Source organism: Tetrao urogallus (genome assembly GCF_951394365.1).
Source record: "Tetrao urogallus genome assembly, chromosome: Z".
NCBI classification, from domain to species: Eukaryota; Metazoa; Chordata; class Aves; order Galliformes; family Phasianidae; genus Tetrao; species Tetrao urogallus.
Window position 1 is genome coordinate 17,469,028 of NC_136816.1, and position 13,730 is coordinate 17,482,757.

At 35.6% G+C, this 13,730-nt stretch overlaps 1 protein-coding gene across 1 annotated transcript in view; it reads right to left on the reverse strand.

The window, feature by feature from the left end:
* Nucleotides 1–2,665: 2,665 nt before the first annotated feature.
* The window catches only part of KIAA0825, a gene marked incomplete at its 3' end in the record, with an annotated part of 199,344 nt that continues 188,279 nt past the window's right edge, over nucleotides 2,666–13,730 (reverse strand). The window contains exon 19 of the mRNA XM_079548645.1: nucleotides 2,666–2,780. Coding sequence (XP_079404771.1) covers nucleotides 2,666–2,780 — 115 coding nt within the window. The remainder of the gene's footprint in view (nucleotides 2,781–13,730) is intronic.

Below are 13,730 nucleotides of genomic sequence, written 5' to 3' on the forward strand. Positions count from 1 at the left end.
AAGATATTTCAGCACTATGAACACACCACTCTCCAGAATGAAAGTAGCCTTACATCAATTTTTTGAATCAGAATAACTTTATTCTTCTCTTTCTTTTTAAGAGTATAGAACCATTATTTTATTAAAAAAGCTAAGGAATGCAGCATTCTGTTACACAAGTACTCCTACTTTTACACAGCTCACAATGTAAAAATAATTAGCTCTTCCAAATGTCTTTCGTTTTTCTTCAATTAAGGGTTTAAGTTTAAAGTAAGCAGTCTTGATAAATTAATGATATGTTTAGCAATCTTAGTTGTTCAATTCTTATTATTACTGTAATTTCTTTGAAGAAGTACAAAATGTTACAAAAGTATCACCAGCATAAGTGATGTTGCCAAGGTGATATTTCTTTCATACCCTGAAGGTCAGTTAATAGAATCAGTACATTACAAACAAACCAAACCCCACTATTTGTCAGTGAGGAACAAGTGCAAATGTACACTGCCTTGAATTCAGAGACTCTAAAAGTCATAGATACATGTAAATATAAATATGGATAAGGAAGATGTCCAAATAAAATACTGTGCAATGATTCAGCTTTTATTCAAGCCGTTATTCTAGCTTGCTAGTTCTGCACTTGTAAAGAGTACAAATACATTACTGCTAAGGAAGAAAGTATTGTAATCATACTACCCATTGGGTTACTGCTGAATTAGCTTGGCTGGGAGAAAAGGGAGGAAGGGGCATAATGATTTTTTTTTTTTTTTTTTTTTTAACATGACTGTTTATTCTAGAACCAGGTGTGTTGTGAATTTGAAGCATCATAATCGTCTTGGAATAACTCCCCATACGGACATTCCTGTTTCAGCGTGAGAGTTTTTACTAAGGGTTAGCTTATTTCACTTACAAAGTTATCCTATTCAGAATAAGTGTTTCCCAGAAGCAGAGCTTTTTCAGAAAAGGTATTTCAATAAGTTCCACCACATAGACAGAAATTTATTTATATGCCTATATAAAAACTTAATTATGTTTAAAAGATTTTGATACAGAAAGAAAAAATGCTTTAACTCCAACTTCCACGTACTTACACAGTATTAATATAGCTTGGAGCATGTATATCTGGTGTCAGAGTACTGCACATGCCTCACCAGGCAATTCCTGTAGGCAAGCTTTAAGCCTTAAAACCACAACTAATCTTCAAAGGTGAAATACAAAGCAAAGAAAAATTGTTTTTACCCTTCATTACTTCTTTATGTTCTGAAATGACTATATCACTGCTAGATAAGAAAGCCGATTTTATTCTTTAGCATTTTTGAAGTACCAGTGCCACGCATTCCTTTTGTTGATGCATTGCTATGGCAAGATCTTTGGAGATTTGTAAGATGCAGTAGTCTCCATTTTCATTTTATTTGTCCAATATTTTATATACATTATTAGAAAAAGAGGAGGAAAAACTGCATTTCAGATTAGACCACATGGCAGCATTAACATTAGGATTACCCATGATCCTGCTGAGATCTCAGGGAGAAAAATGTGTCTCCCTTCCTACTGAAGTGCTCTGATTTATGTCCATTGCAGTGTCTGTGAGAAGATGCACTGGGAATAGGAAAAGGTCAGATTAAAGCCTTTCCAAGATCTTGCCAGAATCTGTGAGCAGGCAGAGGAAATTATTATCTTGGAATTCCAGTGAAAGAAAAAAGATAGAAAAATGACATTATTTTCATAAAACTAAGGAAATGTTGACTGCCTTTTCAATATAAAAATTATTGTCACAACAGCCACTTGTTGCACCCAATAGCCATTTTTAATCCATAAGCAAGATCTTAAGTGAAAACAGAAATATTTTTGGGAAATCTGAATATCCAACAGGGCTTACTTTGAAAATAAAACTTTACTATATTTATCAGAAGTAAATATTGAATTCTGTATTATTTACTCAGTTTGCTGTTAAGATAGTTCATTACTTTCATGAACTCTCTGCCTGAGAATAATTTTTTAATGAAAAAAAATAATCTGAAAGCTTTAAATGCTGCCAGTAGGTTTCACTATGAGCTACCTTTGAAGCCACAGCCAACTGGGCACTCAGGAGTTTGTGAAGGCAATCAATCTGGTGCATTTTTGCTTAGGAATAATGACAGGTGTATCTACACAGGGCATCTCATCAAAGGCTGCAGAACTGTGGCCTATGCCCATCCTTGCTCAGAATTCATGTGGTTTGCTGCCAGCAATAAGCAAAACACAAGCACCAGGAGAGAGGTCCTTGAACTCTGCCGCAGCCCTGGCCCAGGGCAGGCTGACTTGATTGCATATGGTAGATGCCAACATACCACTAGCATTTGCTTAGAACATATCCAAAGTTGCATTATATTTAGATGTCACTGTGAGTTTTATAACTTTAAAGCACTTTTTGGTTTGTTATTCAGGTTTGTGCCTCTGCAGTACCAAGATACACCCTCCTTGTTTTGTGACATTGACATTTTCTTATATTGTTGCTTGCCTTATGCATGTGTTAACAACTGCCACTTGAATGGGGTGACTAGACAATAACAGGGGAACATACTTCAGTTTAAAACTCCTACTCAATATATATATTCCTGAGATTTCTTCTCCTGTCAGTTAAAACTAAGCCATTAAGTTAATCGTATTGAATTTTGAAAAAGGTGCTACCCGAAACCTGTCAAGTTAATTATTCTTCTTTATCCTCTGAGGTAGGAGTGCTCTGTGTCAGATAAACATTTTTTAAGTGTTCCACCATAACTTTCTCCTCATCTTCAAGATCTGCTCCTTCTTTCATTTCCCACCTGAAAGAAAAAGACTTTATATTAATGTTTTAAACCAGTCTTTAGAACAGGAAACCCATAAACTTGTTACCATCAATTCATTCCCCATCTTTCTCACCCCACCAACAAAACTTGAAGCGCATCAGTCAGCGTTGCTGAGTCATACAAAACTATTCATTGCTATTATGGCTCTTTGCTTCATTCACTGGTTTATTATACAAAATCTGTCTATATGGTTTCCCTACCCAGGAACTTGTGCAGGCATCCACCAAGGTACATGGATGTTTTCCTCTTTTCCTTTTGCCATTGCACTGAGGACCCTCTTTGAACCAGAGCAAAAGTAGTCAACCTATAATTTGAATTTATGACTTCTCAGAGTCATTCTGAAAGACCTCTTTCAACAGCAGTCAACTAACAGTCAAATAGACTCATTTTAATTAATGTGATTTGTTGTGTATTTTTAGGTAGAGGAGTTGTTTGCTTAGAAGACAGACAACTGAAAACACTAAATGGAATATATTCAAAACAGTTATTGCTGGAGGAATAATGCACAGGAATCTAGCAGTCTTTGCTAATGGAAGCTTAACAATAAATCAGCAGATTCCTTTTAAAGTGACTTCATACTTGTCAGCACATTTCATTGAATCTTAAATGATAGTGTTGGTAAAAAAATCTTCAGTGTCATCCAGTTTGGACATCCTTTAATGTTCACTTTATCATAAGTTATTACTAATACATTGCATTATCATTTTATTAAAAAGTAGTCTATTTTTAAAGTATTTAAGCGGGTCCGATGAGGATAAGAATGTCTTCTATGCATTTGCTTAACGGTATCCATGAATTGAAGATCTGTGAAATTAGTTTGACAAACACCTGGTTTCTCATGGAATTTTGAAACTGTTCCACTTTTACACATTTTAAAGTCTGGGGGGAATAATGGATTTTAAAGCACTACTGGGAAGTAGGCAGTAGGACCACAGTGTATCTTTGCTGTTGTAAGTGGGATAGAAAATCAGGTGTCTGTGTTCAAATGGAGAAACAGTCAGTATTTACTCTTCGAAAATTTGTCCTAAATGGAATCTGTTTTTATTGACATGACTAAAATGTGTGACAGTTGTTTTGGCGATAGCAATTGGTACCAGTCCACTAGCCAGTTCAAGGGATGTGAACATGAATGAAATTACCATCATGCATTACTTCCAAAATACAAGCCTTATCAATCAAACAGCCAACTCCTCTGTTCTTTCAAATTATTAGTCACATAGCTCTTAGAAAAAAATTCCAAATTCAGAGCTGGCCTATATATATACATATTTGTCTGGCTGCATCTTGGATGAAATTAAATTGAATTCCAAAAGGGTACTGAAACTATGTGAACCACTCCGTTGTATCACCATCTGCATTTTTCATACAGCTCATATAACAACCACAATGACTCTGAGCATACAGATACGTACTTAACCAAACTTCCAGTATGTTCTTCATATTGAAAAGTAAGCAAGTATTTAGAATAAAATACAGTCTCTTTTCTAAGCTTTAGGGTAGAAGTTTTCATGTCAATACTTGTAGTGCACTCACAGAATTAAACATTGGAAATATTCTTGCAAATATGTCAAAACACCAAATAATGCAGGTGAAATGTATGCACCTGAAGAGGACTACCTAAAAACTTTTCTCTATATGCTGTTGCTCTCTATTACTGCATACAGTTAATCTTGGGGAAGAAAAAAAAAACAGTAGAATATTTTTCAGACATGCATCAAAACACTTCAGCACAAATAAATACTGTGAATCACTGAAGTTTTCAGCTGATCTCCTAGACCTCAGATCACGAGGTCAAAGAGGATAACTAGCACTGGGAGAGCTTCTGCTTCACCTCATAAATGAAGCAAAGAGAGGAATAAGCCTTGACTCGTGCATCTTTACACTAACAAAGTACGAGGGGAGAAAAATCCAGTGCTCTAGGATGGTTCAAGTGCTGCAGCTCAGGTTTCCTTTGCAAGGTATAGGCATGCTATCCTTACATCAATACATCCATTTATATAAAATGTTGCATTATATGTTTGTTTCTCCCCTGTACTGAGTTATAAAAGTATTTTTCAATCCATCTTTTAAACACCATGCAGAATATTTTAGCAGGGCTGTATTTAATACATTGTGATACATTAGTGGCATTGATATTCTATTGTGATATTGCAAATATTTTGTAAACTGTACTTATAAACCTATGGAGGTACTTTTAGAAAAACATAGTAATGACTACATTATATATTAAGTTGCTTGTTACAGACCAAAGGATTGTTGCAGTTGACAGCAAAGCAGTAAGTGTGCATTCTAATTAACATACATGGTCATATTCCGATATAGATTACCAGAAGTGATACTGATTGCTCATGCTGCAGTTAGGTTCTTTTATAGAAATTGCCTTGGGAAGTTTCCTTCTCACTGAGAAGTTTACTCACTGTTATTATTTAGAGCAACTGTGTAAAGGGAAAAACCTGCAAAAAAAAAAAAAAAAAAAAAAAAAAACCCCAAAACCCAAAAAACAAAAACAAAAAAAGCAAGCCAACCCCAAAGTGAAATAAAAAAAAAACAAACACAACAGGAGTAAATATTAGTAGAATTAAAATGAAAAGTAAGAATGCCATAGAATTCAGATGTATTTTAAACTAGAAAAATCTCCTGACTGGTTTTATTTGAGTGACAAACCATGCCCTTTTTAAAGCTTATAGAAAAAAAAAAAAGTATGAAAAGTGAACAGTTTACAGAAAGGATCACCTTAATATAAATATTTTGTAGTGGCACTTTATGTATTCATAACAGTGCTTAGGTAGTATTTTGACATCTATTGCTTTTTGTAATAATTACAAGTTTTGACAAGGACTTGCTAAACCTTACATCATGCATAACTTCATGGAAGAAAAAAAAAAAAGGAAATGCAGCCACTGGAAATAAAATGGATGTTTGCCATACTGACACCATTGCTATTCCTACGGGAAAGCAGGTCCTACTATAGAATTTGGTAAGTGATGAAACATTAACTGTACAGCTGTACATCAGAGAGCTGAAAATATGCACTTCCTAATGAATAATAATAGCAATGTTTAATAATTGCTCTGTAGAAAAAAATAGCAGTACATTTGATGACAGTGACATAATTCATATCCAATCTAAATCAGACACAGACAATACCATTCAGGTATGCTATCACGGGTAAATACTGAGATATAAAACCCTGAGCTCTTAAGTTTATATATTTTTATTTTGGTGAATTATCACTGGAGAGCTTTACAGACCATTTTCAAGAGGAATTCTGATAAAAACTGTAAGCACAAGGAAAAAAAGGTCTTTTTTGCTGAGCATTGAGAACAAAATCAGTCAATGGTGGGAGAAGAACAAAGAAGAGGTGCTTAAGCTTATCTCACATTCATTTTTGTGTTTATGTGTTTGAATGTTCTTTCATGTAATGCACATGAAAATATTTTCCACATATTCATTTTCTTCAGTAAGCTGTTTTGCTGTAATTTTCAAACTCCCATCTGAATGAATTTATTTATAAATAACACTATAATCTGAATGAGGGAGAATAAGGCCATAATTTGCGCATAAACAACTAATCAATACAATTTTGTGAAATGGAAACAAAATTCATCCCATTGTTTCATAGGTGCAGATTTCTTGCAGGGGATGTATTGCTTGTGTCCTGCCAGCTGTGGCACGGACCCTGCAGCTGTGCAGCCCTCCCAACTCAGCTGGCCCTGTTGTCCCATTCCACTTACAGAACATTTTTCATGTGCAGGCATTTTCCCCAACCTTTTAAACTTGAGCAGAACTGAAATGTTTACTTGTGCTTTCTCCAAAAGTGGTCCCCATGTTTCTCTGTATTTGGTCTTTGCGTAGTATAATTGTATTATTGACTGCTTGCTGAAGGTAGGATGACCATTTTTTTGCTGGCCATTCCAAGGAAAGAGGCTAGTGACAAAGTAAGTAGGCATGAAGCAGAGACAGGAGTTTTGGTATTTCGTTTTTGCTGTTTGCAGCCCTGACACTAATTGTAACCCACCATCTCACATCCTGTTCTTAGATCTGTGTGCTTTGTGGATTTTGGTGAGATTTCCAACACCTTAATTGAAACAGCCACTATCTATTTCTGTGTGCTGGATTACACCCTCATGTCTGCACCTGAGATGAAAGAAGTGTTAAGTCTGGTGGTTTTGGATAGTTCTTGAGATTTCTGATGATGAATTCAAATTCAAATGTATTTAAATCTAAATTAAAATTTAAGCTTATATGCAAATGTTTGTTTCAATTGAAAACAACAACAACAAAAACAAAACGAACCTTTACCTTTAAGTAAGTATTTTATTGACATCAGTCAATAAAACGACTGGTGTTCCCTACACTAAGCTGCAAGAGGTAACGAAATAATGCACGTAAAGAAAATATCTTGCCATCAGCTCACAGAGCACTTTAATGAATTATATTTTTGCTTCCTGGAGTCTGTGAAAGACAGTCGTGTAGTGAGTTCCTGCAGACAGTGAAGGATCATTTTATCTGTGTCTGTCATGTTGTATTTCACTGTGAGATGAGAAAGCTCAGCAGCTGGTATCTTGTTTGCCACTTTTGAGTATTAGAAGAATATACACCTCTGTAGTTTTCATTTCCTATTTCAGTTCAAAATATACATTTTATAGCATGAGAAATCATAGCCTATAAAGTACCTTTCATCTCTATGTCTCTATGAGGAAGCCTTTTAAATCTGGTATTTGTGTATAATCTCAAGTCCCAAAAAATCTTTTCAGCTTCTGTGTTGGGCAATGTTTTGTTTTTCTAATGGTAGTTCAATCAAGTTCTGTTTGGTTAAAATTTGTTTTTGTTTTCTTTTTAAGTCTGAAACTATTTTTTTAACTCCTTAAATTTTTACGGTTCAAAGGGTGTCTACTTTGCTGCAATCATTTTTGCAGTAATTGAACCCTAATAAACATATGCTCCTCTCAAGGACATAAAAATCAGAGGTGGGAGGAGAGCTATCAGAAATACAGCTTCTGTACCATAGAAAAGAATCAGAGCAACAATGCTTATGCATGTTGCAATTTTGGTAGTGATATTCACAATGGAATCACACCAGTTGAGATGAGGTCACTGTGTCTACCTAACACAAACTAAGTCACACATTTTGTTAGTACAAAATAAGAAATGTTCACTCGTAAAGAAAACTTATATTGCTTTCATGAAAATGTATGTGAAAAATGCATCCTTCACCATATTCAGAAACAAATCAGAACTGAAAAATTCAGTACAACTTGGCTAAATTCTTTTCTCTTACAGATACACAAACAGCATAAAAAAGGGTCCTCCCAGATTTTTTTTCAATCAATAAAATCAGGAAAGATACAGAGGAAACATTATGAGAATTATTTTTACATATATTTGTAATTATTGTATGCTACAAGACTGGGTGCCAGTCTTGTAAAAAAAAAAAAAAAGAAGAAAAGGAAGATAGCTGAGAAGGATCAACAGCAATATGCTCCTACTTCCAAAGACCAACCCAAAAGAAGAAACAGTAGTAGGATGTACTGAAGAAATCAGTACACAGAAAACATTTTAGAAAGTATGTCATGAGAAAAGAATAGAGCTCTGACTCACAGGTTAACCTGTCTCAGCTATGAAGTTAAGACATTAGAAGGATATCTGAGAAGTTCTGAGCTGAAATAGAAACTTCACAAGTGTTAGAACAGAATGATGAAAGACCCTTTTCCAGAGCAAGAACACAGATACGAATGTTGTGAAGGACAGCAGAAGGTGCACAGCAAAAATTTTATGAGAAGCTTTCCTACTGCAATTAGAGAGGAGAGGCAGTGTTTAACCAGCCTTCCTGTTACTGCTGCTTGCTATCCCATAGCTTTGAAGGATGGCATCTAAAGACTCACAGACACCAAGCTAGGAGAGGGAACAGCAAGCTATGGCAGAGAGAGGGAACAGCATTGGAATAGTATGCAACTTTCTCTTAGGTCTTCTTTTAACTAAACCTTTTTATTTCACATTTGTAGCATGGTACATAGTATCTATAATACCTAAACAATAATATTTATGACACCTATCGTACCTGAAATAAAAGGATAAGGAAGAGAGACATCACACACTTCCAGTAGTTCTCCTCCACATTGCATCAGTCCACTAGTATTCCTCATGAGCTAAGGCACCTGAATTCCCATTAGGCTTGTTTTGTCAGACCTTGTCCAGCTGGCTTTCCATCATTTCACTATGAGTCATGGAATATGTGCCTTCTTAAATTGAGTCTCACTGTTGCATTTTTGTGCATTTGGGAGTGAGTTAGATCCTATAATAGCATAAAGAAGACGCATAGAAAGATACGTACATCAGCGGGATCCTAGAACTATAATGCTATTGAGATATGAAGTGAATGCTAGAATGTTCCTCATCTTGGCAGAGAATTTGCTTGCCACTCTTTCTCTCTTTTTTTTTTTTCAAAAATAAATTATTCGTGTTCAGCCTTGGGCTGAAAGATTTTGAAGAACAGGACAGATTTTAGTTGACCTATTCTTGATAAGTATTTTAATTAAGAGTAATTTAATTAAAGTTTAAATCCAAAATGAACACATTTGGTTTCAGGGTTTTATAGGTAAATAATGTTGGTTTTTATTCAAAATTATATCTCAGTTTGGAATGTGTCTTTGATTTCACAAATTTTTCGGCAGATACTCCCTACATTTTCAGCTTTTCCAGAAACTAAGTGTGCGTAAAATGTTTTTGCTCAAGATAAAATTTTGATTTTTCGTTGTTGTTATTTATAATGAATGTAAAGAGATAAACAAATAAAACCCCGACTGACAACTATTTATATAGCTTCAGTTTGTAAGATTTGTGCCTTCCGCAGATTTTGTCTTTTATTCCAACTGCTTAGAGTTTGAAGTAGTTTATTCACAAAGAATAAATTCCTGTAATGATATTCATAGAAATAATGGTGCTAAGATCCCATATGCTTATTGCCAGAAGGTTGTATCTTGTCCCCATTCCTTTATTTCTTCTTTAGACTATCCCAAGAATCTCTAGTGCACATGTGAAACAGTTTACATGAGTCTCTGAAGAACATTTGTACACTTGATACTGCAATTTCACACAATATATCAAATACATGTGCACATACATACGTACGCTCATGTGAATATGATGCATGATCACAGAAAACTAATGATGCTGGGATAAAAGATAGAAGATTTTATGGAAATAACGGGATCAACAACACTATGCATAAGCTATAAATGCCTGGAAATGACTATTTAGATGATTTTGCACTTTCTATAATTTTATGTAACTTGTTAATTGCTTTTTGAAGAACTGCAGAGACGCACATTCACAAAACAGAAGTATCTTATTATCAAAGTGTTGGCAACATTTCCATTAAGTAAATATAATTTTTACCTGCATATGATTACATGATAGAACTTGATAGCCAAAAATGTATTTACTAAAAATATCCAGCTCTTCAAATCATGCACTGCTTGTTCCCTCTCCTCAGCTCTCCTCTTCTATTTCAATTTACAAAGGCTTTCTATAATGAATGTTGAAAACCCAGTGTAAATAAAGCATTAAGTTTTCAAATGTGATTACTATGGCATAAGTGCATTCTGTAAATGCAAACACAAGTTACGTCTGCTGAAAAATTGCATTTGATCATTTGACAGCTTCTGGTGGTCTCAAGTTTGACTGCATTTAGACTGAAAAAGTGTTTTTCTATCTTTACACAGAATTTCCTCCAACACTGCCTTTAGTCCTCCTACTATGCACTGCTGAGAAGAGACTGCCATGAGCTCCCCTCATCGAGGAGGTGTACCCACTCACACATCTGAGCCTCCGCCATGCTGAACAGTCCCAGCTCTCAGTGTCTCCTGCTTTTATCATATTTCTTCATACCATGTGGAACTACCCCAGATGGCACACAAACACCATATCTCCTTCACACCTGTAGAAATCCTAGCAGGCAGCCCTACCAAAGGAAACATTAGACCCGTCATTAGCGCCGCCCCATACGGCATAGTTGTCCCTCCTCATGCATGCTGCAGCTGCATTGCGCTCTGACTATGATGCGCTCATGTAACTAAAGATGGTACTGTAGAATATTTCTACATGGCATGACAGAGTGTTGTAGGTAAATGCCAGAGACAGTGCTGAATGAGCTCCTCACAGTTCTGGAAAACAGCGCAGCTTTGTTTGCATGATACTGGCCTAAGCTCAGAAAGCCATACCTGCTAGTCAGGAGGGCAGATAACTTCCTCAGATGGCCTTAATTTTGGCATTTTTACACATTCTAAATCTTCAGCTAGCAATTTGAATTGTCTTTGGATGTAGTATATTTATATGCTATCTTAAAATTACAGAGCGCCTTATGGAAAATGCTGACAAAAATCCAATAAAGAATATCACAAGATGGTATATATATGTATATATATATATAAAGCATTTTACAGAAAATATAATCCCAGTACCATATACAAGTAAAATCACTATCTTTCACTGGTATTAAAAAACACCTATCTGCTCCAATATAATCCAGCGACCACCAGAGTGCACCTATTTTAGATGCTGGTGGGTAATTTTCTGGAAAGACAACATGCTTTTAAGTACGTCTATCCCCCAGTTTAAGCTGAATTGCTTGGAACAGGTAATCCATGAGGAGTGTGTCTCAGGCTTGGTGTCACAGCAGTCGGGGTTCCGTGTGTCCTGGCCTGCCCAGTTAGCAATGGGACAATTCCCTTCATCACACAGCACTACTCTGCTGTTTTAGCACAGATGCTGATCAAATGCTCCTACAAGTGCCCATGTACTCCTAAAGTTTGGATGAGCCCACACGAATGACATCACTTAATGAGAGTCACCTGATCCCCGAGGAAAGAAAACCAGTTTACAGTATTTTATCCATGCAAACTTGTACTCATACAGAAAAATCAAACTGGTTTCACCTTTTCAAATAGCTTTTTGCAATAGCTGAAAGAATGACATAAATTTGCCTAAACCAGGTATCTGTGCTATATGTCACTACTTCATTTCCACATCTGAAACTTGCAGGGTAAATGTGGTCCCTCCAATAAAGAGCAATATGTGACCACTGCCTTATTTATTATCCTATAGGAAATAGATGTCTAATACATAAAATCCACAATAATTTATTCCAGGTCTCATATACTTTTTAAAAAGCAACAGTATGGAATCTGTGCACAAAACCACATGACCATCAATGGCAAAAACTGAGTCAGGATGAATTCTTTAATGGTAGAGATTGAGATATGCCAAAAATAAAACAACAAAATGTAGGGGATGAAGGGCCATAATAAAGTGGGTGGTTTCCATTGTTAGATACAGAAAAACTGAATTCAACAAGCACTAGGCCTAACAGCTGTATCTTATTTATTTTCAAAACTTTGTGACAGGTTGTGCAGCCCTGTCTCACTCCATGAGAACTGCTGGGGATATACTGGAAAAGCAGCAAGCAATGCGTGCAGGGATATGAGCTCAAAGAAGAAAAACATAATCTACATTTAAAAATCTACATGACCTGACACATTGATTTCGGACTAGCAAACAAGTGAATGAACAAAGGAGATAAACATAGCTGAACATGGTTTCTGTCCACAGTATGCTTCATTGTCAGCAGGTTAACACCTCTTTCTAGAAAGGTGTATACTAAATGAGTAAATTAATAAAGACCTCTTTTATGTTTGGAACTGAAAATCTTACTGTTTTACCACTTTGCTCCAAGCATCATCTCCATGTAAGATAAAACCGTCTGTACCAGTGTAAGCAGTGTAATTTTTACATTTAGAAATGGGGAAACTGCATCAGGAAAACATTGTCACATCACAAGTGCTAAGAGAAAGGTGAGTGAAAAGAGGACTGAAAATTCTGGAAATCATTCAGGCAGACCAGCACCTGGCAACCCAGGTAAGGGAGCAAACAAGAAGAAACTCCCCTGTATCTTTTCTGTAAAAAAAGCATAACAACTGATAAGGAACTGTGTTGTTTCTTTGTTCTCTGCTTAGCTCAGGTAGCACTTTAACTGTTGTTAACTAGAAATAGATGAATAAATAAAGGGAAGTTTCATGTGGTTTTGCACTATTACAAAGAACAGCAACTCTACAGAGCAACATGCCAAACTCACCTGCATAAAACCACTCTTGAAGAAAGTATTGTAAATAGTTTTTTCTATAATTCCATATATGCACTTACTTTAGCAGCTGAAAAGACAGATGATTTAGCAGAAAAGCTACATGTTGAAATGCATTAATATACTTCACATTTCTGGTAGCTTTTTTCCACTCCTCCTTCTTTGGAAAGGATGTACAAATATTGTTTTTATTAAAGACTATGAGGATCTAGTTTTCCAATTCATCCACTAGAATAATTTAAACTATAATAATGGTTTTATTAACGCAAGAGGTGATTGAAGGACTCTGCTGTACTTAACCTAAATGCTAAAGAAAATGATCTATTAAATTATTTTCCAGTACTCTTGTTAGTGTACTAAAAACACTGTGATACAAAAAGAAACCAACACGAGTATAGTACAGTAAATCTAAACTGATTTGAACATAATCTATCTCCAGCAAACATTTAATTAGTTTCCTATCAGGCTAGTGAAAAGAGCATTTGGCAAGTGATTCACTAAACTTTCTGCTGGCGCTATTTTCTAGGCTTCTTTAGCTAAGGCAGGTATTATTTAACAGATAAAGCAAAAGGCAGTTTTACAGATGGCTGTCTGACGTACAGATGATGTCAGGAATGACAGAGCAAGGAGGAGATAGATAACGACGTGCAAGAAAGCAATAATACCATGCAGATTTTTGGTTAAGGCATGTAGATGTAATTGAATTGCATATGATCGTTATTACTACCAAGGACTGCTCTGAAAGTAATGGCTTATATTTTATGATGTTGGCCTATGACATCAGACAC